Source organism: Adiantum capillus-veneris, chromosome 3, assembly GCF_014529385.1.
Source record: "Adiantum capillus-veneris isolate H3 chromosome 3, ASM1452938v2, whole genome shotgun sequence".
Lineage (NCBI taxonomy): Eukaryota > Viridiplantae > Streptophyta > Polypodiopsida > Polypodiales > Pteridaceae > Adiantum > Adiantum capillus-veneris.
In genome coordinates this window covers 46076739-46104708 of record NC_140933.1, presented here as the reverse complement: position 1 = coordinate 46104708, position 27970 = coordinate 46076739, and the positions used below count along the sequence as shown (strand labels likewise).

Genomic DNA, 27970 nt, shown 5'->3' with positions numbered 1-27970 from the left:
TTGAGTTTCAAAGATTTTAATCATCAATGTATTGCCTACTTGTACAGCATGATATATGTAATATAGATTCTAGAATACACCACCAAATTGCCTGTGGATAGAAGGCACAGGACTCGTATCCCCGTGATAGCTCCAAGGTGGTTTTTTATGACTATGGTACAAAATAAATTCAGTGTCTTCAACATTCTAAGCCTTCAATAAGGGCTTCACTCTTGTTGAAAGCACCCATATTTGCTAAACAATAGTGCTACAGTTTGAATTGCCATTACACTATGTTCCACACAATTGTGTTATAGTTTGAAATGCCATACCCGTATCATTCCATCAGGATGAGTTGTCACAATCCTCGTCATCCCCGCCTTTAAGCACAGTATAGGAGGGCGAATATTGCTTGGTATCCCTTTTGAGGAATAAGTGATTTTGGCCTGTGCATGTTCTGCAACTCCTGAATTTCCTTTTGACTTGTTCAAGCTGTTCCCTTTAGTCTGTGTTTCATCATGGGCAACAACGAACTTTCGCAGGACGGCTCCTGAACCCATATCAAGGATGGTAATCACACCATTTATACCACCTGTGACAAGAGTGGTCGCATCATAGCTTGGTGAATGCAGGGAAGCAATGCAATTAGCCCCTATCCGAACTGTCCAAAGCAGCTTTTGTTTCCTACCACAAGCAAAAGTCATCACAGACATTTCAACAAGAACTGGAATACTGATGCATGAGAAACTGACCTGACGTCCCAAGCATAAACACTTCCCTTTGATGTGCAACCCACGAGCATACTTTGACAGGAAAACAAATGTAAAGAATGTACTTCTGTGATCAAAATATGGTTTAAGCTTAGTCAATATATTTGCATATCGGATCACACAGATAAAAAAATTTGCTTGAAATTTGCAAGAGCATCGTTTGAGTCAGAAGTCTATGTGGACTAGAATTATAATGATGGCATACCAAAAACCTACCACTACCCTCACGCGCTGCCTAGCTTAACTTCTTTACCCTTCACCAAGATAAGTACCTTGAGGTGGGGAAGAAGGGAGTAGGCAGCATATCTTCCGGCCCGTCAGAGAGTCACATAGCTCCACAGTTCCATCCGCAGATCCACTCATCAATAGAGAAGAAGAAACATCCAAAACAATACATGTAACACGATCAGCATGCTGCCTGCCAACAAAGATAGCAAACTTCATTATTGCCATTCTATAAGAATTCAAACAATGTGGGGTGTTGTGTTTTCATCTCAAAATAATGACACAAAATTACCTAAAAATCCGAGCACACTGACCACTATAGATATCAAACACTCTAATTGTTCCATCACAGCATCCCACCAAAACCTCCGGATCTGCATAACTGGAACGAGGCACATTTCATGATTGTGGCTCAGCTTAGAGTTTCAGAATGAAAGACTACAACTTACCACATAGAGTGTAGAGATTGATTATGCCCTTGGATATGACGAAGGAGGGAGCCTTTCGCACGATTCCAGACATAAATTTCTGTTCCAGATATAGCCAACATCTGTACCACGTATTGAAAACTTCATGAAACCAATTAATTACACACAACAGCACAGGAGCACCATACAAACAAGTGCAACGCCCAGAAACCGCACATATTATAGCTTTGCCTTGCCCTCTAAACCAGTACTGGGAATAAGAGAGCAACCAAACTCTAAACAAAGACCTAGAACGGCCATATTTATGGAAGAGAGACAAACAATACAATCAATCCAAGCTTCTTAAATAACAGACTATTTAAGATAAGATTACATTGCAGTTAAAAGGAAGTAGCATTCAGTATCGGAGGCTCCCATCTCCAATTTTGCACCATTCACTGACGATCTGTAGACTCAATCTTATTCATAGCGCACGCCCACGCATGCACACCACAAAGACAACCAAATCAAATCCATTCAAGTAATCATATGGAAGAAGTGTGGAACCTTGTTTTCATCAAACTCCAGATCAACCACACGTCCCTTGTTTGGGACAATGTATGTTGCCAAGCACTTAGAAGTCATAGATGACCAAGCATGCACAACCTGACAATGTGCAACAAACTTTAGTCATGCAACCAAACCAAAAGAAATGGAAGACAAAGTGAAATCCACATACCCCATCACTTGATCCTGTCACAAAAGACTCCATTTTGAATCTGCAACATTCAACCCTGGATGCCAGTACATGGATACACATAGATAAAGCAGGTAACCTTTTAGAGTGGCCTCTCCTGATGACCCTGACCGACATAGATAAAGCAGGTTACCTTTTAGAGTGGCCTCTCCATTCTTTGACAAGCACTGAACCAAACACAAGCAAGATCTTTCGCTGCACTTTTACATATTGAGTCTTCCAATCAGCCTGTTCATGAGTTTCATCATCTAAACTATTGATTTTCCTTGTGGCAGAAGTCTTACTGCTGTGCTGTAACCAATCCTTTCTAGCTTTAAGGCAATGGTTCATCCATAAAGGGGAATTCGTTATGGTCTTATTCCTGCGGAAACAAATACAAGCAAAAACATTACCTTACCGAACAGATGAGGTAGACAATCGTGAACTTCAATTACTTTATAAAAATTTTAATGTTGAACAGAAGAAGAAACTGGATGTTAAACTGCCTGAGCCTTATAATGGTCGCCGTGACAAGCGCCTGCTAGACCAATGGCTATTCAAAATGGAGGTCTACATGTCCAGCACGGACTTAGTAGAAAGTAAAAAAGTTGCACTTGCTAGTTCTCTGCTCAAGGACACAGCATTTCTTTGGTGGCAACGACGGGTTGCTGACGTTAAACACGCACCTTCCTGGGATAAATTCTGGTGTGCTATTCGCAAGGTGTTCAAACCGCCAATGCGGATTTTCATGCCCGGTCCTCTCTTCGCCACCTGAGCCAGACAGGTTCCTTGGCTGCGTACATCACAAAGTTTCAGAGATTAACTCTGGAGATAGAGGATCTCAGCCCCTCTATTAAACTACACAGTTCCATTGACTGGCTTGAACCAACCTTGAACGACGATGTGCACAAATACAACCCTACCACCTTAGATGCTGCAATTGTCTATGTTGAACATCTTGGCGATAATCAGTGCCCTACACGGAATTTTCTCCTTGGCAACCGATCTTCAAACAGCGCTCGCTTTTCATAGCGTGTTCGCAGAGAAAGCTATTGCCAAAGTCCACAGCGACAATCTCAGTTCAGACAGCAAGCAACGGAGCCTTATTCAACTTCAAGGTTCTACTCTCAAGATCGACAATCTCAAAGCAGATCTTCAAATGCTCCACAAGATCGGCGTTCTAATCCTTAGCAAGGTTCTTCGTCAAATGCTTCTTTGACTTCAAAGAAAGATGGATTATGTACAATTTGTGGTGGTGACCATAGATGGTATCAATGTCCAAAGAAATCAAATCCGTCTAATTTGAAAAGAAATTCCAACGCGGAAATATCATCGAATTCTGAATAATCAAATTCTGCTAAGGATAAAGGAAAATCTGTAGTCAACACAATTCTTGTCTCAACAGATACAACTATTCTTATGAAGCATGCTCAGTGTGGTTCTTCAGTTTTGGAGCCTCTCTCAAAGCAAGTCCTAAGCCTTCTTGGAACTCTCAATGGCGCTCCATCAATGTTTTGGTGGATAGCGGATGCTCGAATAATTTTGTCAGCACTCAAATAGTTCAACAGCTTGACTTACCAACTCAATGATGTGGAATTAGCAGATGGCTCAGTTTTAACTTGTGATGAGACAGCTCGACAATTGCAGTTCGATATTCAAAATTATGCAGATACACTCGATTTCGAAGTCATGCCTTTATCTTACTATACGACATGATTCTTGGTCAACATTGGTTATTCTAGTATGATCCAGCTATTAGCTTTCACGGACATACTATCAATTTGTCCAAAGATGGACGTGAATTGATTTTACACGGGCTGTATCATGCAGAACAAGTGATTCAAGCCTCATGTGTACAAGTCAAACAACATGATGCAATGGATTATGAAGCAAATATGATTTTCAATGTGGATGCAGAAATAATTATTGATGAATTTTTGAATTCATTAACTTCTCCTGAATCAATCGATGAAGACGAAGATGATTTTGAGCTAGAAGTTTTTCTAAGTGATACTTCGTTACCTGACAAAGAAAACGACATAAATGTAGATTCCGAGTCAGAAGGCGATTATGCTTTCTTTGATTCTTTGTTGGATGATGATATGCCAATTGCAAGTCATGAAGTGGCAGTTTTTGAAGATAAATCTCAAGAATTTTGAGATGCATTATTGGAAGATGATTGTAGTCTCAATCCAAAATCCTCTCCAATGATTCGTAAAGATGAAGTTACCCTTTCTGAAGAATGTCTTGAGAAGATTTCCTCTTCACCAAATGTTTCGCAGTTATTGGAAGATCTTAAACCGGAAGTCTTACATCACATGAAGGATTTTGAAGATCAATCTCTTGTTACAAAATCCTTTCCAATGATTCGTAAAGATGAAGTTACCCTTTCTGAAGAATGTCTTGAGAAGATTTCCTCTTCACCAAATATTTCGCAGTTATTGGAAGATCTTACACCCGAAGTCTTACATCGTATGAAGGATTTTGAAGATCAATCTCTTGTTGCAGTCAGCCTGATTATGTCAGATTCCTCTAAAAAGTCTTTGAAAAATGCAATGACATGGGATTTAGTAGTCAAAGCAAAAAGGTTTCGCAAGAAGCAAAGGTTCAAGACAAAGGTTTCAGATAACTCAAAGACTGAAGATTTTCAAAGATTCAATGCTTTTCCACAGTTCTATCAACATCAAAAGTCATTTCTTTAACTAAGGCTCTCATTTTAAACGGGAGGGAATGTCATGATTGTGACTATGTTACAATATTACATCTACTCCTAGTTGCAGATACCCAAAGTGCCATGCCAAGGAGGACCTCTACGCTTGGATGGTCACGACCTTTTGCTCAAGAGACATGCCTCTTCGCCAAGAGCGTCACACCCCCTCGCTCTACGATTGCAACTCTTCGTCCAATGGTTACCTCTTCGCCGAAAGAATGTGTCTTTACGTCTAAAGTCATGTCTCTTCACCATGAGACGTGTCTTTTTATTTGTGTCTCTTCGTCTCCTATATAAGGAGCCTGTTGTACTCAGTTTTCAAGCATTCGTTCAATCAATCAAACATCAGTGTTCTCGCCTTGAGTCTCAATTTGATCTTAAGTAGGCTGAGAACTTAGTGCTGATGCAACTGCTAGAAACTGGGAACAAACGGCAAGGATCTGCAACTAAAGGGGTGCGGGATCAGCGAGACTAAGGGCTGAAAAAACCGAATGCTGGCAGATCTGGGCTGAAAACTACAAACGTTGGCAATCTGCTACTGTGGAATGGGATCATTGAATCTAAAGGCTGAATCTGCAAACCGTTGATGGCTAGGAACCAAAAACACTGGCTGAATTTGGCGTTTTGATGGCTAATGATAAAAAACGCTAGGTGATGCTGCTGGTGTTGAGGGTACTGCCGAGAGAGCAACCACCTGCCGGGTGCAACACTTGGTACACCACCTTTTGTTGCCTCCTCTACCTCTACTGAGTGCCCAATGGGTTTCTTTTATAGTTTCTTAGCAATTTGCCCTACCTACTTTTCCAACAAAAGTCACTTATTAATAAATAAGTGAAAAATATGTAGTTTTGAAAAAAGGGTTCTATGCTTTGGAAAATGCTCATGATGGGATAATTGTTATGTGCAAGAGAGGGTATGCAAGTGTGACCGGCCTGGACATGCACATCTTGCTAGAGGCTTACAAAGGTGCCAGGCTCAGTCATAAGCGAAGACTCATGCTAGACTATGGCAGAAGCATGTCCACGTAGCGCAAGTGAAGTGCGCATCCCCCCCTGTTATAAGTGAGGCACAGCTGCCGAACTTCTATCTGTACTTCTGATGTTGAATGATGAATGCTTCTGATGTTGTGGTTGCATCACCAATGAGAATTCCTCCAAACGGGTGGATACTACGGATGTAGGTACTGCTGCAATGTAAGCACAACCATATGAGTTACTAGGTAGCCCTACTACTGTCGCAGAATACCAGCCTTCGTGTTGACTTTGCCTGCAAGCAAGCACTACCACCCGAATAGTCCTGTCGTGAAAATATTGCGGGTGAAGATGAAAGGTAAGGGTGCTCGAAGAAAAATCCAAGGGTTTCTTGTCGACGGAAGTGGATGCATGCTATATGCAAATGCAAATGTAGAAGAGGTTAGGGATCCTGCCTTCAAGTCCTTCCATATCCGCATACAAGGCTAGGAGATCTTGGTACTCAAAATCTGGATTTTCGTGTATCCAATGCCGATCTTCCTTCAAAGGCATGGCAATGAAGATGGGATCTGGTAAGTCCATGGTCGGGACAAACTAGGAGAGGTTCTTTGGGTTCTTTGGTTCAACTTGAGTTCTTGATGGTTCTTGATTCTTCTTTAGGTTCTTCGTACTTGATGATTACCAATGTCAGGTGCAGCGCACACAGAGCTCTGATACCAATGTCAAGTGCAACGGAAGAGAATAAGGATTTTGCTCGGATCTAGTACTCTACACACAAACACAAAGGGACACCTTACTTCACTTGAAAGAACTGAACTGAATTGAATAAAAGAGAGAGACACAAGAGAGAGAGAGAGAAAAGAGACGACACGGGGATGTGGGGTCCCAACCCTCAAGGGCCCCCCTTGCTCTGTTGCCAGAGCAAGTACTTTCTTTATTCTTGCACAAATGCAACTACAATGATGCTGATGCTAATGGGTACTGACGAAATTGATGCTGGGTACTGAAGGTATTGATGGTACTGATGCTGGGGACTGGAGGTACTATGTCGATGACGACGACGACGATGAACAAGACGACGACGCGAGGCTAGGGGCTGAAATCTGAAAACACTAGGTCTACCTGCTGTTGATCTGCAACCGCTACGCCACTACGGGGCTGATCTGCCAACCATCGATGCGGGCAAGGCTAGGAATACAAAAACGCTGGTTGTTTCTGGCTGAGACCTTAGTGTTGATGCAACTGCTGGAAACTAGGAACAAACGGCGAGGATCTACAACTAAAGGGGTGCGGGATCGGCGAGGCTAGGGGCTGAAAAAACCGAAGGCTGGCAGATCTGGGCTGAAAACTACAAACGCTGGCAATCTGCTACTGTGGAATGGGATCATTGAAGCTAAAGGCTGAATCTGCAAACCGTTGATGGCTGGGAACCAAAAACACTGGCTGAATTTGGCGTTTTGATGGCTAATGATAAAAAACGCTAGGTGATGCTGCTGGTGTTGAGGGTACTGCCGAGAGAGCGACCACCTGCCGGGTGCAACACTTGGTGCACCACCTTCTGCTGCCTCCTCTACCTCTACTGAGTGCCCAATGGGTTTCTTTTATAGTTTCTTAGCAATTTGCCCTACCTACTTTTGCAACAAAAGTCGCTCATTAATAAATAAGTGACAAATCTGTACTTTCAATAAAAGGGTTCTATGCTTTGGAAAATGCTCATGATGGGATAATTGTTCTGTGCAAGAGAGGGTATGCAAGTGTGACCGGCCTGGACATGCACGTCCTGCTAGAGGCTCACAAAGGTGCCAAGCTCAGTCCTAAGCTAAGACTCATGCTAGACTATGGTAGAAGCATGTCCACGTAGCGCAAGTGAAGTGCGCACGTAACATCCCCCCCTCTTATAAGTGAGGCACAACTGCCGAACTTCTATCTGTACTTCTGATGCTGACTGATGAATGCTTATGATGTTGTGGCTGCATCACCAATGAAAATTCCTCCAAACGGGTGGATACTACGGATGTAGGTACTGCTGCGATGTAAACACCAACCATATGAGTTACTAGGTAGCCCTACTACTGTTGCAGAATACAAGCCTTCGTGCTGACTTTGCCTGCAAACAAGCACTACCATCCGAATAGTCCTGTCGTGAAAACATTGCGGGTAAAGATGAAAGGTAAGCGTGCTCGGAGAAAAATCCAAGGGTTTCTTGTCTACGGAAGTGGATGCATGCTATATGCGAATGCAAATGGAGAAGAGATCCTATCTCCAACTCCTTCCATATCTACATACAAGGCTAGGAGATTTTTTGGTACTCAAGATCTGGGTTTTCATATATCCGATGTCAATCTTCCTTCAAAGGCATGGCAATGAAGACGGGATCTAGTAAGTCCATGGTCGGGACTCAGACTCTTCAGGAAAAAAAGAACTGGGAGAGGTTCTTTGGGTTCTTTGGTTCAACTTGGGTTCTTGATGGTTCTTGGTTCTTGAGGTTCTTGATTCTTCTTTAGGTTCTTTGTACTTGATGATTACCAATGTCAAGTGCAGTGCACACAGAGCTCTGATCCCAATGTCAGGTGCAACGAAAGAGAATAAGGATTTTGCTCGGATCTAGTACTCCGCACACAAACACAAAGGGACACCTTACTTCACTTGAAAGAACCGAACCGAACTGAATAAAAGAGAGACATGAGAGACATAGTTACCAGGAACGGAAACGGGGAACGGGAACGCGGAACAAAATGCCGTTCCCTGTTACGGGTACTCACATTTGAAACACGGAACGGGGATTCGGAACGGGAACTTGGAATGGGAACGGGGAACGGAGACCTGAAAACGGCCATTCCCTGTTACTATGACGAGAGAGAGAGAGAGAGAGAGAGAGAGAGAGAGAGACGACACGGGGATGTGGGGTCCCAACCCTCAAGGGCCCCCTTGCTCTGTTGCCGAAGCAAGTACTTTCTTTATTGTTGCACAAATGCTACCACAATGATGTTGATGATGCTGGGTACTGAAGGTACTGATGGTACTGATGCTGGGGACTGGAGATACTTTGTCGATGATGACGACGCTGACGACGACGATGACCAAAGATGAAAGTAAGTATTGAGCAAGTACTTCCTTTATTCTTGCACAAATGCTACTACAATGATGCTGATGCTAATGGGTATTGACGCTACTGATGCTCGGTATTGAAGGTACTGACGGTACTGATGTTGGGGACTGGAGGTACTATGTCGATGACGATGAGATGTCAACAACGACAACGATGCTGACGACGACGATGACCGTCAAGGACAAGACGATGACGCGAGACTAGGGGCTGAAATCTGAAAACGCTAGGTCTAACTACTGTTGATCTGCAACCGCTACGCCACTATGTGGCTGATCTGCAACCACCGATGTGGGCAAGGCTGGGAATACAAAAATGCTGGCTGTTTTTGGCTGAGAACTTAGTGCTGATGCAATTGCTGGAAACTGGGAACAAACGGCGAGGATTTGCAATCAACGGGATGTGGGATCGGCGAGGCTAAGGGCTGAAAAAATCGATGGCTAGCAGATCTGGGCTAAAAACTGCAAACGCTGGCAATCTGCTACTGTGGAATGGGATTGTTGAAGCTAGAAGCTGAATCTGCAAACTGTTGATGGCTGGGAACCAAAAACGCAGGCTGAATTTGGGGTCTTGATGGCTGATGATAAAAACGCTAGGTGATGCTGCTGGTGCCGAGGGTATTGCCGAGAGAGAGCCCACCTGCCAGATGCAACACTTGCTGCACCACCTTCTGCTGCCTACTCTGCTTCTATTGAGTGCCCAATGGGTTTCTTTTATAGTTTCTTAGCAATTTGCCCTACCTACTTTTCCAACAAAAGTCACTTATTAATAAATACGTGAAAAATGTGTACTTTGGACAAAGGGGTTTTAATGAGGTAAGTAGCACTAACAGATTTAAGTGAAAGCCATTATCAAACCCGGATTTTTAGTAATATGTACCGTGTCAAAGCATTCCCGATTTTTACTACAAAGCCAGATTAGTTGTGTCTTTACATCCAACCAACCAGTCGATCAACATGAGGACATGGATCTAAGGTAGCACTGATAAAGGCAACCCCATCTTCTTTTGTGCCCATGATTGCATGCCCAGCAAATAAAACCTCTCTTTAACCATAAGGCACCTCAGTATTATGCCAGATGCACAGTTTAAAAACCCATACCCTCTCACAGTAAAATGCCATGGTAATTTTAAGGTGCAGTCAAAAATTAGTGTAAGCAGTTAACAGAGGAACTCCAATACTAAAATGTTAAGAAGGGAGGAAAAGCTATATTCCCTATCAGCTTATTGTCTTGAGGTTCAATAAGTTCAATCACACATTAGTATGTCAGTAATCACGACTTCCTAAGTAATTCAAGCAAGTGTTAGTCATGCACAGGATGTGATCAAGAAAATTAAGCTAAAACATTGTTAATCATTCAAAAATGCAGTGAGCCAGGCATAGTTTTTTTTGAAGAAAAAAGTGAAACAAATGTAGAATGCTATAGATGACCTGCTAAGATGTTGCCAAATCAGCAAACTCTCAATGATTGAAGTCCACAGCAATCACTGACCCGCAGAGTATCAACACTTTAGAATGTTTACCTTCTCTCACTCATGTTCTTTAAAGTAGAAAAACACATACAATCCAAGCCTAAGTGAGGGATAGAGAAAACCCCGAGCCCAAGTCAATAAATTGGTCAATGGCAGGTTTAGAGAAAAATTTGAGCTAGGCAGTCCACCTCCAGTCTTACATCTAGTATGGCATACAGAGAACTACATAGCATCAAATTGTAATAAAAAGCTTCCCAAAATTTCACAAAAGTCATTGGCAATAGAACAGACCAACAGAGTGGGACAGTTAGTGAGCAATAAGTATCCATGATCCAACTCAGACCAGAATTAAGAGATTAAGCAAAAACCTGCAAGGAAGACCCTTCCCTAAAATCCATGATGGTATCATTGAGTGAAGCCCTCCATTTTCATCATACAACAAGCACCAGAACTTCAACCACTCAACATCTCTTCCTTTCTTACGGTCAGAAAAACACACATTCTCTCATTTTGGCAATCAGCAAAACTGAAATTGCAAGTCGAAGCATTTCCTCAACCTTTTCTATTATCAAACATATTACTAACACTCCCATCCTTTTTTTTGGCAGACAAAGGGGAAAGAGAACCAAGTCTAAGTGAGGGTTAAGTAACCCTCACCTAAATAGTAGAAAGAGTCGATGCAAGTTGGTCGCCACTTCCAAAGCAAAAGTCAGAGTTGAATCTCATAGTGACATAAAAACGCGTTTCGACCCCCCTGAAACCCCAAAACATTTCGGCGAAATGGGCGAAACGAATTGGCTTTTTTTTATGCCCCCTTTTGACCAGTTGACCTCAAACCAACCATTTACGGATTGTTTAAGCCATGTACAGAGGCCAACTTAAAAAAATCAATAGATTTTTTGACCCTCACGCACATCGAATAATTTCTCTCTCTGTGTGTGAATATTACACGTCAACCTGGCCCCTCGTATTTACCTTTATGTTGCTACGGGCTGGCTACTGACTTACCTTGTTCACTCGTGACTCAAGTCTCACATCTAGATTTTCGTATTTCATATGCATTAACAAGTGAATTTGTATGTATATTCAATGTATAATTATAGGTACATGCACATAAAACGAAACCTGTGTTTCACTTTCTTTGAGCTCTGAAACGAAACGTTTCCAAAATCTCGAAACCCCGAAACGTTTCATGTCACATTGGAGGTGATTGAGACACCATAGCTGTGGAATTGCCAATCTAAGGCCCTGTAATACAAAGGTAGGTATAGTCCTACAAAAATTAGGACAAAAAGCACAAGAAAATAAATGGAGACCTGCTCAGTATAAGCAAGAATGCACGGACACATTGAAGGCATCATGCAGAGCAGACCTTTGGATGGAGAGCCAATATCCTTAATGGTTGTCATCGTTCCTTTACTATAGCACCTTCCCTACTCCCTTCTTTACCTGCTACTCATTGATGCTGCCACCGTTGCAGCTCGTCCATGCTTTTCTTTGATAGCTCCACCTTTGGCTCAATGATCTTCTTCTTTGAAAGAATTTTAGCATACATATGATAGATGTAGCAAAAGCTTCAATGCTCTACATGGATGTGTAAAGACAAAAGCTTTCTACTACCTCTAATTACAAATTCTTTTTGCTCATTGTAAAAGTGTGAGAGCTCCATGATAGACGTAGCAAAAGCTTCAATCTCTACATGGATGTGTAAAGACAAAAGCTTTCTATGAAAACCGCTCCTTTGTGAATTTGTGTTTCCTTAAAATCACACACATCATGCATGCTTTGTGACGTGCTCGTGGAAGCATAAAGTACATTTAATGATCATTGAAAATGGATTATGTGTGATGAAGCTCTAAGCCTTTGATTTTCCGTCTAGGCTTTGTGTGTGAGTGACCTCCCCTTGACTGTTTGATTCCCTGGATGGACTGAGTGCCTGAAACCGGCCCGTAATCTCGCTAAAAGGCGGTGACTTTAGCTCTCACCCAATCTTTACACTGTTTAACTTTACTTGAACTTTACAACACAAAGGAACTTCACGAATAAGCCTGTGATTGGAATTCAACACTTCAAAATAAAACACGGCTCGGCAGCTAGAGCGTTTCCAAGCAGACAGCGACACCCAATTGGCCCCAAAGACTGGCGCCCCTTTCGGTATTCCTTTATTCTTATTACACTTGAGAAAAACCTGTAAACTTCTACACGCTCTCCCACTTTTATCAGGCTGAAATTCCCCTACTCTAACCCAATTTTGGCAGCATAACCACAATAGAAGTCTCCACGGACAAAATCCCAAGTAAACGGTGACTTTCTACGCACTTAAGAGCACTTTACAAAACCTGGCAAGAAATTGCACGCTGAATTTTCTTTTTTTGGCCTCCAATTTGCACCAAAACACATGTTCGGTGATTCCCTAGCTTCCCCAAAGCTTTTGGGACCTGTAGGCATCAAAATTGGCCAAAACCCTAAACCTGCAAAAGATTACAGCAAGCTGTAATTCTCTGTTTTGCCCTCTGATTCGTGTGTCGATCACTCCTATGGGTAGCCCTTGAGCTCCCGCACCTGTAGGGTCCCTTGCCCTTTGAATTAGACGAGATTCCTCGCCAGAAATCTCTCTAAATTGTCCTGTACAAGCACCCAAGGCTTTCCCGAGGCTCCCCTGGCGTTCTTGCAGTTTAGGTGTGAAACCCTAAACCTGCAGAAAAACACAGCAGGCTGTAATTTTTTGTTTCGCATCATTTTGAGCAGAGCAAACACGTCTACGCGTGTCTTAAAATCTCCCGCACGCAATGGGACAGTTCCCTTTAAAATTGAATGAGTTTTCACGCGAGAAAACTCTCCATTTTCGCAATTTGTCGCGATGGAACTGTGTGTACATGTAGGGGATTAGCAATTAGCTATCAAGTTCTTGTACAGAAGGCTCTTGCCTTGACAAACGCGCATAAAACCCCAAGAATTGTACATGGTCATTTGAGAAGCCAAACTACTGGGGTATTACCATATGTGCAAAGGGGAGAGAGAGATGCCCAAGAGCAAATCATCGTGCTGCATGAGACAAGGGAGAAGGCAAGCTTTCCATGAAAGCTGTGATCACTTGTAACCACTACTCACACGCACACACTGTGGAGCACTTCTTTTCAAAAATTAGCCCCAGCCCCAATTTTGGCCCCCTCTTGGGATGAGCTTATGGACAATGAGAGTTAACCTGCACGTTACTCTCCTACTACCATGTGCCCAGTTTGCTCCTTTTGGTTTAATTCCTAGTACCTACAAACTTATAAAAGTCCTGCCGAGGGGCATAAGTAACTTTAACTGAGCCTAGCCACTTCTTTACTAGCTGGATTCCAGTGCCGATTGGCCCAACCATCTCGTGGCTGCCTGACCTTGACTCTTACGGGTGAAACTCTCAACCAACAGCCGTTTCACACTGGCCATGCAATCTCCGAGCATTTGTGATTTTAACAAGAGGGTCCCAAAAATTAAATAAAAATCAAGGGAAAGAAACCAACAAATATATATAGTGGTTGTCACAGTCTCGTGACAATATCCACTAACACTGTGAAAGTACACTTAGCTGGCACAAAAAAAAGCTTGCAAACAAAAACTCAAAATTCAAAAAACTGCAAATTCATGCCAATTCTAACAAGGAGGTCATGCTAAAGCTGAAGATGTTGGAAGGACTAAAGGCTGCCGAAGTTGACTCAATAGTTACTTGCAGTTGAATATAGTGCAGCCAAAGATGCAAACTAAGATTCCCAAGGCAATGGTTGGCTCAAGAATGGATTTGGCTGAGTTTGTGGGTGTGGAGCCAACTTTTACGGAGCAAAAAACAAGAGATTGTTAACGTGTACCAAGTCTGCCAAATGTTGTGCGCTTGGAAAGGGCTAGCCGCTTTTCTAAGGTGTGTGAAGGGCCAAGGATGCCGTATTTGCAGGCGTGTTGACCATGCTTATGCTTATGCAAGTGATCTTTATGGCTTATGCCCTGTAAGAAAGAGCGATGAAGACGGGAGCACGCCCAATGCGCGATGAAGTAAGGGTGGGAGTGGCTAATAAGTCCGGGGTCGGGGGACGAAGATTCTTTGATAATATTTCGTGAAAGCCCCATCTTGCTATGTTTGCTCTTTGGTAGGACCGGTATGCTTTCGGAAAAGCACAGCCTGAAGCTCTAATACCACTATCCACGAGACGAGGGCCACGTGCCATCAGGAAAGAACAGACTGAACAGACTTTTAGCACTTCAATAACAACTGAACTGAAAGAGATGCACGACACACAAGACAGGGAGTGGCGGAACTCCACCCCAAAAGAGCACTGGCCCCAAACCTTGGCGCCCCTTCGGCATTTCTTTATATTGCTTGAGCTCAGTACAACGTCAGTGCTCCAGACTCTGCACCTCCACACGGGAGCGTGCGAGAGAATGAGCCCTTGGCTCATATTTTGTCACATGCACATCTAACCCTATGTGTACATGGACAAGCTACTTCATGACAAGGGTTCAGTTAGCCTAGCTTAGGAAGTGTTATGGCACTTCAATGAGTCTGTTCGTAGACCGTGCATGACCAAGCACTTAGAGTAGATGCATATCCTCTGGTTGCTGATCATCAGCATTACCATCAAATTCCATCAGGAGCATTTTACAGTGCAGAAAATCTATTTTCCCTATTTTAGCCATTTTTCACTTATTATTTTTAAGTGACTTTTGTTGGGAAACAGGGTAGGGCAATTGAACCAAGCAAAAACCTAGCGCCAATCGATTCTGGTAGAAGAAGGAAGGAGAGCACAGGCACCTACTTGCAGCAGGCCCCCCAGAAGACTTCTCAAGCAAGAACCCCTGTAAAGCCCTGGCGTTTTCCATCAGTAAAGCCCAGCGTTTCCAGCAGCCACTTCCGTAGCATACCAGCCGTTGGTCTAGTGTTTTTGCAGCCCATTGGTCCAACGTTTCACAGCAGACGAGAGAGAGTTTTTCAGCCTGGCCTACTGGCGTTTTTCAGCCTTGACAACCACCGGTACAACCAGCGATTTTCAGCCAAGATTAGCAGAATTTTCAGAGGTCTACATCAGCGTTTTTGAATGGCTGTGGCAGCGTTTTTCCAGCCCTAAGAGCAGCGTTTTTCATCAGTCATCAAGTTCACAGATCAGCCCCAACTTGGTGCAACAGGGACCGACTCACAGCATTCAGTTTCAGCCTTAGCATCGTCATCATCATCCGCATCGTCGACTTCGACATAGCATCACTTAGACTCACAGCATCAACACCTTGTATCAGATTTGTGCAATAAATAGCATAGACTTCTCTCGTCATCGAGAGAAGGGCCCTTGGAGGAGGGTTTGACAACTCTTCTGGTGTTGTATTCTCTTCTCTCTCTATCTCTCAGTCTCAACACCTTCACTCACAGTGTCTGCCACTTTGTTTGTGATCATTTGCACTCTTATCACTAAAGGTGCGGGAGGCTCTCCCTTCCTTAAGTAAAAGAACCCTTGAGCACACTTCGGAGCACTCATCTTGAGCAAAGTTCAACATTCACTTCCGCTGCACCTTACATTGGTATCAGAGCTTTGGCAGTGTTGTGTATCACTCAAGGAAAGAACCACAGAATTTTTTAATATTTTGCTTGTTGCTGTCGCACGTAACCCAAGTCCACTTGGGCGTGTCGATTCCTAATCGTGTTTTTAAAAGTGACAGGAAACCCAAGAAAGAAGGGCTTGTCCAGCCTCCCCTTGTGCCTCTTTTCACTCATTGAGAGCGGACCGTGCACTTAGCAGCCGGCCAATTGACATGGGGTGGGAAAAAGCAGCCTTGGTGTGAGCGCAAGGCCGCCAAGGGGTGCGCGTGAGGAAAAGAGAAGAACTTAGGTAAAGAGAAGATCCTTCTCTAGCACAGATTGCAAGCTAAAGAAGAACCTCAAGACTCAAGACCCTCAAGAACCTCAAGACCCAAGACCCACAAGAACCCAAGTTCCTCGTGAACTTAAGAACCCAAGACTTCAAGTGTATGGTCATCACCCGAAGAGGAATGGATACTTCTCATGGAGGTGGTGAACATGGGAGTAGCGAAGAAGAGTTTTCCCCACCAGGAGGTTTTTCCAACCCTCCCCCTTCCCCATCTACGCAAAGGATTGTACCAAATCCGATGGAGGCTTTGGTCAAGTCGATGATGGATATAATGTCACAACAAGAAGCGAATCGCCTTGCCTTGGAGCGTGAGCGTGAACTACGCAAAGAAAGAAAGGTCGCCTTGGTGCGTGACCGTGAGCAAGCACGCTTGGCAGCCAAAGAAAGACGAGCGGCCTTGGAGTTAGAGCGTGAGACGTAAAGAGAACAATGCATGCAAGAGTTGATCCGACAAGTACTCACCTCGAACTCCGAGCCGGTCAAAGATGTTGGTAGTTCATCAAGTGGCGCAAGCCGAGATTGGGACTCCAACAACCCCGTCACCGAGAAGTTGACGTTCAGTAAGTATGATGGTAAGATGGATGCTACTATTATTCATTCTTGGTTGCATCAATTTAATGCTTATTTTGCGACAACTAAGAAGACAGGAAATAGCAAAGTTTTGACGGCAGCTATGTACCTTGCCGGTGATGCCATAAATTGATACCATGCATGGCAAGAGGCACAGTTGACCGCACACCTAGAGGAAGCCGAGGAAGGCACGCCCCTTTCCTTCAATTGGGTCGACTTCCAAGACAAGCTCAAGACGCGGTTTATGCCACCACAGTACCTCGCACGATTGAAGGACGATTGGCGCGGTCTCAAGCAAAATGGTATGCCAGTTATATTTTTCTCTAAATGTGTTTTGCAGCTCGGCACTCAATTACGCAAATCAGATACTGAGTGCAAAGAGGTATTCCTTTATGGATTGGACGAGTATATCAAGTTTGATGTCGAGGTACTTGATCCAATCGATCTCAACAAGGCAGTAGCGATTGCTCTCGCACAGGAGATGAAGCACAATAAGGGAAAGCCTAAGGAGAACAAGAACCCGCAGAATGGTAAAAACAGTAAGAATGATAAGAATGGTAACTCTTCTAGCCCATCTTCCTCTAATTCTTCGGAAAAGAACTCTAACAATGAATCTAAGGGTAAAGCTAAAACACCTGCTAAACCTAAGCTAACCCTTGATGAAAAGGCCGAAAAAGAAATTATAGGAGGATACATAACGGCAGAAGAAGAAGTCATTTTATGCTAAGGAAGGTCATTGTTATCAATGTCACGTCAAGGGTCACATTAAAGCGGCTTGTCCTAAGACAGCCCCACCTAAAGTACCTAAGGCACCCACAGCAACCACAAGCACTTTAATGAACCAAACTGAATCTTCTCACGTCTCTGACACACATTGATGAGTCTCTCATGAAGTGTTATGATCATGTAAAGAGTCAGCGTTTTATCATCTTGTTTGATCCAGGCAGTATGCATGACGTGATTAGTGCCTCTCTTGTAGAGAGAGCCCACCTAGAGGTTAGTCAGAAATCTCCTCTCGAGGTGTCTGGCTTCGCTCCCGGTATCCACTCTCTCATCACGAAAGAGTGCCTTGATGTGTTATTTACAATTCAACAGGCTGCTTTCCGTAGGAAATTTCTCGTGTCTCCTCTCTCAGGATGTGATATGCTTTTGGGCATTAGATGGTTTCGTGAGCATAACCCTCTCATTGATTGGGAGGACAACACTCTCACATTAAATGCCAAGAGTGACTCTCCCATGATCATTCGTGCTGAGGAGGGTCTGCATTCTTTGCCTCTTATTTCCCATGGTGCAGGTAAAGCATGAATTACAACGAGGAGCACAAGCGGCATTCATCTATGCTGCTCCAGTCACCCAGAGCATTCAGGCTCCAGACAGGTATTCAACTTTGTTTACCAAGTTTAAGCATCTCTTTTTGCAGGATGATCTTCCACCCCGTCTCCCACCCGAGCGGCCGGAGGACCATCGCATTGAGCTTACGGAGGGGGCACAACCTGTCAATAAGGCTCCCTACCGTTTGAGCAAGACACATGAAGAAGAGTTAGAGCGGCAACTCACGGAGTTGGTGGTTAGAGGATTCATACGTCCGAATCTAAGTCCTTTTGGTGCTCCTATTTTGTTTGTCCGCAAGTATGTCCCTACAATCCTTAAAAATTCATTTCATTATAAGAACCTCCAGAGATGCGCCCTCTATTACGCAGCGACGGTAGGAGCAGGGGCACAGGACAACAGGTGCCGAGTAAAAGAAAGGAGCATTGATTGCGTATGTCGGCATCGATAGAGGGAAGCCACGGCCCATGCTGATGGACAAGGGAGTAAAGGACGGAAGATGTTTTTTTTTATATAAAAGGGGGCTTCAGATCTGATGTTGTGACCAGTTGGTCGAGTTGGTTAGCGGAGACTTCTGTCTACGAGTGCGAGCACCAGAGTTCAAATCAAGTCGTCACCTTGAATTTTGCTTACTATGTGCTGTCTTGGGAAAGAAAGATGGTTTGTCTCGTTTATGTGTTGATTATAGGGCATTGAACAAGATGAACGTCAAGAACAAGTTTCCGATGCCTCGCATTGAGTATATCCTTGATAGGCTCAATGGGGCAAAGGTCTTTAGCAAGGTCGATCTCAAAAGTGGATACCATCAGGTGAGGGTATTCAAAGGCGACATCTTCAAAACCACTTTTCGCACAGAGCGAGGGCAATGGGAGTATGTGGTTATGCCTTTTGGATTGACAGGTGCCGTCGGTACATTTAACCGTCTCATGGTAGGCTGTTTTGGCGATATGCTTGGTGTATGTGTGTTCATCTTTCTTGATGATATTCTCATTTTTTCTGCATCGTGGAAACAACATGAAAGGGATGTAGAAAGTATTGACCAGTTTGGATGAGTGTCAGTTCTACATTGCAGCTAAGAAATCTGAGTTTTTTCTCACTGAAGTTACTTATCTGGGTTATATCATTTCTACAGAAGGCGTCAAGCTAGACCCCGCGAAGGTGGAACAGGTACGTAATTGGGATTTGCCCAAGACTGCATGTGATGTGCGTTCTTTTCTTGGTTTAAGTCAAGCATATAGTTCGCACATAGAGAATTTTGCATGCATTGCCGCACCTATGATTGATGTTTTGAAAGGGTCAATACTCGCCGTCAGCGCGTAGACTTGCCCGAGGCAACCATTGAGGCTTTCGCAGCTCTCAAGGTTGCGGTGACAGAAGCGCCGTGTCTTATCCTTGCCTCTTGGGATGACCCCTTTGAGGTATGGACGGATGCGAGCAATGTCGCCATAGGCGCTGTGCTTCAGCAGCATGGTCGTCCAGTAGCTTTCCTTAGTCGGAAGCTCAATAGTGCAGAAAAGAACTATTCAAATTATGATAAAGAACTTTGTCTGTCATTCACTCTCTTAAGCATTGGAGGCATTTTCTTTATAGTAGAGAGTTTACAGTTCGCACAGATCACCAAGCCCTCAAGTGGCTCCAACCTATGCCTAGTGCACATTGGAGTGATCGCCAAGCACGGTGGTCACAATTTTTTGAGCAATTTGGAGGTTTGATATAGTATGTGCCTGGAAAAGCTAACCCTGTTGCAGATGCGTTGAGTCGCAAAAGACAGATTTTGGCTCTTAAGTCAAGATCCACAGTTTCTCTTCAGGGTGTGTCTTTCGACAGCATGAAGAACCAATATGCGGATTCCGAGTTTGGTAAGCAATGGTTGCAAGCTCTTGCTTCCCAAGGGCCCAGCAACTATCTCATTCGTGATGGTTTGTTGTATTTTCGTCAACGTTTATGTGTATTGCCCTCTCTCAGGCTAACCATATTGCATGATGCACATGATTCTCTCACGGGTGGGCACAGGACTCTAGAAAAAATAGAAAGATTCTTTTATTGGCCTAAAATGCAAAAAGATGTGTTTCGTTATGTCACACAATGCACTATATGTCAAAAGGTAAAAGCTCCTCGGGGTAAGCAGCAAGGCCTCTTGCTTCCGCTACCTATTCCCGATGGACCTTTTCAAGATATTTCAATGGATTTTGTGACTAACCTTCCACCTAGTTTGCATTCAAGGAACACTCGATGTTTGACAATTGTTGATCGTTTCAGCAAGTTTTGCATGTTGATTCCTTGTAAGGCCACAGTTATTGCACAAGATGTGGCACGGTTGTTTATATAAAGCATTGGTACCCCCTCTGTGGTTTGCCAAAATCGATTGTTTCAGATAGGGATGTTAAGTTCACGTCCAATTTTTGGTGCACACTCTTTGAAAATATTGGCACTAAGTTGAATTTTTTATCGGCTTTTCATCCACAATCAGATGGTCAGACAGAGATTTACAATCAGTTGGCTTTTCATGTTTTAAAGTCATATGTGCATGATCAACAGTCTCATTAGGAGCTCTATCTCCCATTGGTTCAAGCTATTTTGAATGACTCTTTTTCCTTTGCCATTGGTCGAACTCCGTATGAGGCAACTTTTGGCCGTCCGTTGCAGTCAATTTTGACTCGCTCGGTCAGTCAAATGCCTGATGCCAATGCTGAAAGTCAGTCATTGGATGAGATTTCTGAAGTGTAAAGCTTCGGTTAAGCAAGGCTTAGGAATCTTATTCACGGCAGGCTAATAAGCATCGTCAGGATGTTTCGATCAAGGAAGGGGATAGGGTGTATTTAAGAATCATGAAGCAACGTCTTAAGCAAGTTGGAAAGAAGTGTCCAAAGTTGTCTTTTCAAATGTACGGTCCTTTTCCTGTCATTAAAAAGATAAATGAGGTTTCAATGAAATTGCAATTGCCTAACTCATGGTCAATGCACAACGTTTTCCATGTTTCTTGGTTGAAAGTGTTTCAGGGAACACCTCCACAGAACATTTCGGAAGAAGAAGAGCCGGAAATCATCAATGAAGTAGAAGTCATGAAACCGGAGCAAATGTTGTTGCATCGGCTTCGACATGTTTCAAAGAAACAAGTGAGACAGTACTTTTTGAAGTTCCAGGATCGAGAAACCCACGAGGCAGTGTGGGTTGATGAAAAGTTTTTCAAAGATTATCCCGAGTTGTTGGCAGCCTACAAGGAAGCCATGCAGATCGGTACTAGTACCTCACTTTAAAAAGGAGGGGATGTCACGTGCACATCTAACCCTATGTGTACGTGTACAAGCTACTTCATGACAAGGGTTCAATTAGCCTAGCTTAGGAAGTGTTCTGGCACTTTTGTGAGTCTGTTTGCAGACCGTGCATGACCAGGCACTTAGAGTAGATGCATATCCTCTGGTTGCACACAGCATAATCATCAGCATTACCATCAGATTCCATCAAGAGCATTTTACAGTGCCGAAAACCTATTTTCCCTATTTTAGCCATTTTTCACTTATTATTTTTTAATGACTTTTGTTGGGAAATTGGGTAGGGCAATTGAGCCAAGCATATATAAAAGAAAACCTAGCGCCAGGGATTCTGGCAGAAGAAGGAAGGAGAGCACAAGCACCTACTTGCAGCAGGCCCTCCAGAAGACTTCTCAAGCAAGAACCCCTGCAAAGCCCTGGCGTTTTCCATCAGTAAAGCCATAGCAGCTACGGTACGGGACGAAACGTTTAATACGCGGTGTACAATACGTGTACTCGACGTATTTTTGAGAACCAAAAATAAAATACGTCAACGTTTTTAGATATGATACTTAAATAAAAACAAATAAAGCGGTACATGGACCTCCTCAATGACGCTTAATATTTAACCATAGTATACATAAACAAGCACCATGAAGCTCTGAAACACAATTGATCAACTAGAAAAAGACATACGTTTTGAGTAAAAAAACGTTAGAATAGAAAACGTTATGAGACGTATGGTAAGTTTCGATACAGGACGTCGTGTATTATAAATAAAATACGTGTATTTTAGCTGCTATGAGTAAAGCCCAGCATTTTCAGCAGCCACTTCCGTAGCAGATCGGCCGTTGGTCCAGCGTTTTTGCAGCCCATTGGTCCCGCGTTTTTCAGCCTGGCTTAGTAGCGTTTTTCAACCTTGACAACCACCGGTACAATTAGCCATTTTCAGCCAAGATTAGCAGCATTTTCAGAGGTCTACATCAGCGTTTTTGCATGGCTGTAGCAGCGTTTTTCCAGCCCTAGAGCAGTGTTTTTCATCAGTCGTCAAGTTCATAGATCAGCCCCAACTTGGTGCAACAGGGACCGACTCACAGCATTCAGTTTCAGCATTAGCATCGTCATCGTCATCGTCAACTCAGACATAGCATCACTTAGACTCACAGCATCAGCACCTTGTATCAGATTTGTGCAATCAATAGCATAGACTTCTCTCGCCATCGAGAGAAGGGCCCTTGGAGGAGGGTTTGATAACTCTTCTGGTGTCGTATCCTCTTCTCTCTCTCTCTCTCTCTCAGTCTCAACACCTTCACTCACAGTGTCTGCCACTTTGTTTGTGATCATTTGCACTCTATCACTAAAGGTACGGAAGGCTCTCCCTTCCTTAAGTAAAAGAACCATTGAGCATAGTTCGGAGCACTCATCTTGAGCAAAGTTCAACATTCACTTCCGCTGCACCTTACATATTTATAGGCCCTTGCCCTATGAAAAGCATTTTACCTGAAAAGATTTAAACTCAAAAGCATCTGGTCCAAAAGCTGCCGCCCAAAGCTGCCAGCATGAATCATGGAAATCCGTACACCTGCCACATTAGCAGCGTAAACCACGAAAATCCGTACAATCTGCAACGTCAACACAGCCAGCTTAAAATGCCGGATTCCGTTTAGCTCTGCCACGTCATTAGCTGCTACACTGAGTGTGTGTCTAGCTTTATTGCCAGGGCCCCATCGGACGGGGGACCCCATAAGTTAGCTAGAACTTCTCTTTAAAAATAGGCCTCTCGGCAAGACTTTATAAGTTGGTAGAACTTCTTCTGCTGCTTCTAGGTTTTAGGCTCCTTGGCCGGGATCTGTAGGTTAGCTTCGTTCTTTAGTGGCTTGACACATTAGCAGTTTGTGACAACATCAATCGAGCTCAAAAAGACAACTGGCTTTCCATCCTGAAACTTGCACCAAGATTAGGGTCAGATTTCTTTCATAAGGTTGTAGCCGACCGTAGCATGGTTCATAAGGCCTTAAACAGTTGAAACAAGACTCGGCAAATAGTGTTCCTGTGGTGGCGATGGTAGTCCCAAGACATAGCAATCACACTGGACCTCCAAGGTTATCAGCTCAAGAAGAGTCACTTGGTGAGAGATGTCGAGAAATTTCAAGTTTTAAATTACTAGGGTTTCCGTGGCAAGCCTTTCAGGACACCCCACTCTGCCAGAAGTTGCAATCCGAAGGAAGATGTCTGAAGGCATGTAGCTTCGGGCAAAATTTTTCTAGAAAGCTTGTTGAGTCCTTGGAGTGTGCGGCTTGGTAGCTATAGACATCCACCACTGCATGGCACTGCCTTTGAGAAAACACTGGCTTGAAAAATCTTTGATCCTTCTCTTGCAAGTGATCTTTATGGCTTATGCCCTGTAAGATAGAGCGATGAAGACAGGAGCGCGCCCGATGCGCGATGAAGTAAGGGTGGGAGTGGCTAATAAGTTTGAGGTCGGAGCATGAAGATACTTTAATAAAATCCATGTAAAACTTGGAAGTGCAATCTTGCTTCGTCTACTCTTTGGTGGGACCGGTATGCTTTCAAAAAAGCACACACCTGAAGCTTTGATACCACTATCACGAGACACGCCCCTGTGCCAACACAAAAGAACAGATTGAACAGACTTTCAGCACTTCAATAACAATTGAACTGAAAGAGATGCATGAGACGGGGAGTGGCAGAGTTCCACCCCGAGAGAGCACTGGCCCCAAACCTTGCCCCCCTTTTGGTCTTTCTTTATATTGCTTCAAGTCAGTACAATGCGGGTACTCACGCTCAGCACCTTATCCTAGAAGCGTGCCAGAGACTGAGCCCTCTGCACATATTTAAAGGCCCTTGGCCTATGAAAAGCAGTTTACATGAAAAACTATAAACTCAAAAGCATCTTGCCCAAAAGCTGCCAGCGCAAAACAGGGAATTCCATACAATTGCTACGTGAGCAATCCAGCGTAAAACGTGGAAGTCCATACAACCTGCCACGTCCTCAACGTAAATTGTGGGCGTCCGTACAGGTGCCATGTCATCACCTTTTTCGCAAGAGATTAAGTGTGTGTGTGGTCCCCCGCTTTATTTAAAGGGTTTTAGGTCCATTGGGCCCCATCGAACGCGGTCCCATAAGTTGGTGGGAACTCTGCTTTAAAAATAGGCCACTCGGCAAGACTCTACAAGTTGGTAAAACTTCTTCTGCTGCTTGTGCTTCTTCACTTAGGGTTTAGGCTCCTCGGCCACGATCTGCTCCGTTCTTCAGTGGCTTGACACTTTTCAGGCTACCAGGACACCCATCGAGCCCTTGAGTTTATACAGCAATTTGACGTCGCCTTCTCTGGAGGTTGGTTCACGAAACACTCCAAGGTGTGAAGGGCGGCATCTTACTTGAAAGGAAGTGCACAAACATGGTGATCTACTCTGTTGTTACGCAGAAAAGGCTAAAGCACCTACGACGTAGGTAAAATTCAAGAGAATTTCAGTCCCCCCATAACTACCATGAGCAAGAGATCCTCAATACATCAGACGATAATGAAATGTGTACCACCCCTGGCCCCATATATATGAGTGCCCAAGGTGGACGCCCAACTCAAGTGGGCGGTCGGCCCCAAACTCAGGCGGCCGGACAAGGTACAACCTAGACTATGGGTGGCCAGTCCGGAGACACTAGCCATACAAGGAAATGCCCTAGACCTGTGTGAAGTAGCAGAATGGTGTAAATCTAGCACCACTTTTATTGAATTTCCTACTGATTATCTTGAACATTCCAAAGGAAGAAACATTCAATATAAACTTAATACAATGCAAAAATGAATGAACATTTTTCATGATTCTTTTGAACGAGTATCCTTTCTCAACGAGTAAAGAAATAAGATGGCACGATTGAACAACAAAAGCACATTTACTAGAACAAAGACGAGAAAATCTAAATAGTTGAGAGAAAATGACACCGTACTTAGCTAAAATGTTCGAAGAAATGTGAGGCTTACGGATGATATTTAGACTGGCATATTCTCATTCAAGGCACTTATCATAGATATCTACTTCTAATCCCAAGGGAGTCTGAAAAATCTTGAGGTCAACAAGATAAAACACGATGTTGATGGCAGTGTGAGCAGGTACAAAGCAAGGCTTGTGGCCAAGGGTTACGCACAAACGTATGGGATTTATTATGAGGAGGCGTTCAACTTCGTAGCTAAGATGGATATTGTTTGTGTGTTTATTGCAATGGATGCAGCTTTAGGATGGGTGTCGAAACGAATGGATGTAATGAATGCTTTCTTCAATGGCGACTTTGATGAGATTGTCTTTATGGAGCAGCCACATGGTTATATGAATATGAGGCTACGTGACCTTGTATGCACGTTAAAGAAAGCATTATGGGTTGAAGCAAGAATCTAGAGCTTGGTAATGAGAGGATTGTGGCATTCCTCATCTCTTTGGGGTTTGAGATGTTTGATGCACATCATTCATTGAATGTGAGGAAGAATGAAGTAGGAATTTTGGTGATACGCATCTATGTAGATGACTTGATTATTGGAGGTGATAATGTGGCCAAAGTAGGGGGTGTAAAGGCCCTACTTATGCACGAATTTGAGACGAAAGATTTAGGAGCTTTGCGTTACTTTTTGGGCATTGAGAGTATCCACGCACAAGAGTGTGTATGGCTGTCACAAAGGCAATATGTTGACAAAGTATGGTATGGTTGATTGTAAGCCTATTGCAATGCCCTTGGATCAGAATTTGAAATTGGGAAATAATGTAGGTCAAGTATTTGAGAATGCTACCATGTACAAAAAGATAGTGGGTAGTTTGATCTACTTGACTATCTTATGTCCAGACTTGAGTTACACAATTGGATTGGTGAGTTAGTTTATGCAATCTCTTAGAAAACCACACTTGGATGCACTGAAGCGCACATTCCGCTATGTGAGTGCTACTTTGGATCATGCCCTCTTTTATAAGGCCAATGTTGAGTTGCATCTCTATGGTTACACAGAAACAATTCATCTGACGCAAGTCTACGAGTGGATTCATGTTTTCGTTTGGGAGTATGTGGAGTTGAGCCGAGTTTGTTGTTTTGCCCAACTCCATGGGTCTAGAGGAGTGAATTTATTTTCACAGTAGAAATTTCTTTCATTTTTTCCGGCTCGGAAATGAGCTTACCTTTCATTAGCTTATTACCTACTGTTGTATGGTCCGTAAGTTCTTGCAATGTCTTTAATTTTCCCCTTAGCTCTACTTAACTCTATGAAGGAATCTCAAAGAGACACGCCATATACTCAGGAACGAGTCCAGCCGTGGTTTTTGCCCTTTTGCAATATGGTTGCTCGATTGGCAGAAGATCTATATGTTCTGGATAACTTTCAAAAAGTATGTCCTGTTTGGAAATATCCAACAAAGAGTTTCCTTTTGCTTTGGAGCGAGCCGACATGGTTGTTCTTGACTCTGCAGGTCTCGAGGAGTGAATTTATTTCAACTATTTTGGTTAGTATAAGTTTCTTTCATCTTTTCAGGCTTGAATTGGGCTTACCCTTTATTAGCTTATAGCCACCTGTTGCATGGTGGCATGTACACATCCAAAATTTATGACTGTAATCTGCTCGAGAGTAGTTGGAGACCATCTTTAAATTTCCCCACTCTGCAAGAAGTTGTACTTCCAAAGGTGACGTGAGGTGACTTTGAGCTAAAACTGCCATGAAGGCTCCGTGTCCTCGGAGCATGAGGTTTTGTAGGTAAAAAACTCCACAGCTGCATAGCATTGTCCTTGAAAAAAGCTGCAGCACAAGAAATCTCGGATACCTCCGTAATTGCCGCACAATATTGCTTCTGTGCCTCATATTGATGACCCATTCCCGAAATCAAGGTGGAAATAAACGAAAACGGCAGACTTTAAAAATATGACAGCTGTTTCTGGTCAATATTATCTTGGAATAGTCCAAAATGCTGAAATTTTTGCTATCTTAGACAGAATACCAAACACAAGTCCTTGGAGGAGACGAGTAATGAGAGGTACCAGGAGGAGCAGACCAAGCAGCAGCGCGCCAGGGAGGTGGGTGACAACAAAGAGAAGATATTCAAGAGCCCATCACTGGGAAGAGGTAAAATGTCAGCACTTTTGTGCCGCTTCGACTGCATCTGCAACAATAGTACTCTGTTGCGCTGTTACAGGCTTTGCGGGGTGCTGCTCACTTATTCTGCTGTCGCAGAGTAGCAAATTGTCGATTGGCAAACCACAGATTTGATCAATCATGCTTCCATGGCGTCTGGACCTGCAACTTTCATCAACCGTACTTTACCTGCAGGTCACGTCGTTTTGGCCCCCTAACGCAGGCCACCTCTCTCTCTCTCTCTCTCTCTCTCTCTCTCTCTCTCTCACTCTCACACACACACACACACACACACACACACACACACACACACACACACAGCGGAGGCAACTTCCTCTCTCTCTCTTATTCATTCGCGCACAGGCGCGGCTCTTAAGAGAGAGCTAGCAAAAAGAGGAAGCTGGTCGCACCGTGGGTTTAGTGGGG

At 43.6% G+C, this 27970-nt stretch overlaps 1 protein-coding gene across 1 annotated transcript; it reads right to left on the bottom strand.

The window, feature by feature from the left end:
- Positions 1-27970, bottom strand: LOC147460851 (F-box family protein with WD40/YVTN repeat doamin). Its single transcript, XM_086508539.1, has 9 exons — positions 27451-27970; positions 2272-2499; positions 2121-2175; positions 1949-2047; positions 1424-1524; positions 1267-1356; positions 1022-1167; positions 732-816; positions 1-663 (listed from the first exon to the last, which is right to left on the bottom strand). The coding sequence occupies exons 1-9, from the start codon at positions 27570-27572 to the stop codon at positions 291-293; spliced, it is 1299 nt and encodes a 432-aa protein (XP_086364665.1). The 5' UTR covers positions 27573-27970; the 3' UTR covers positions 1-290.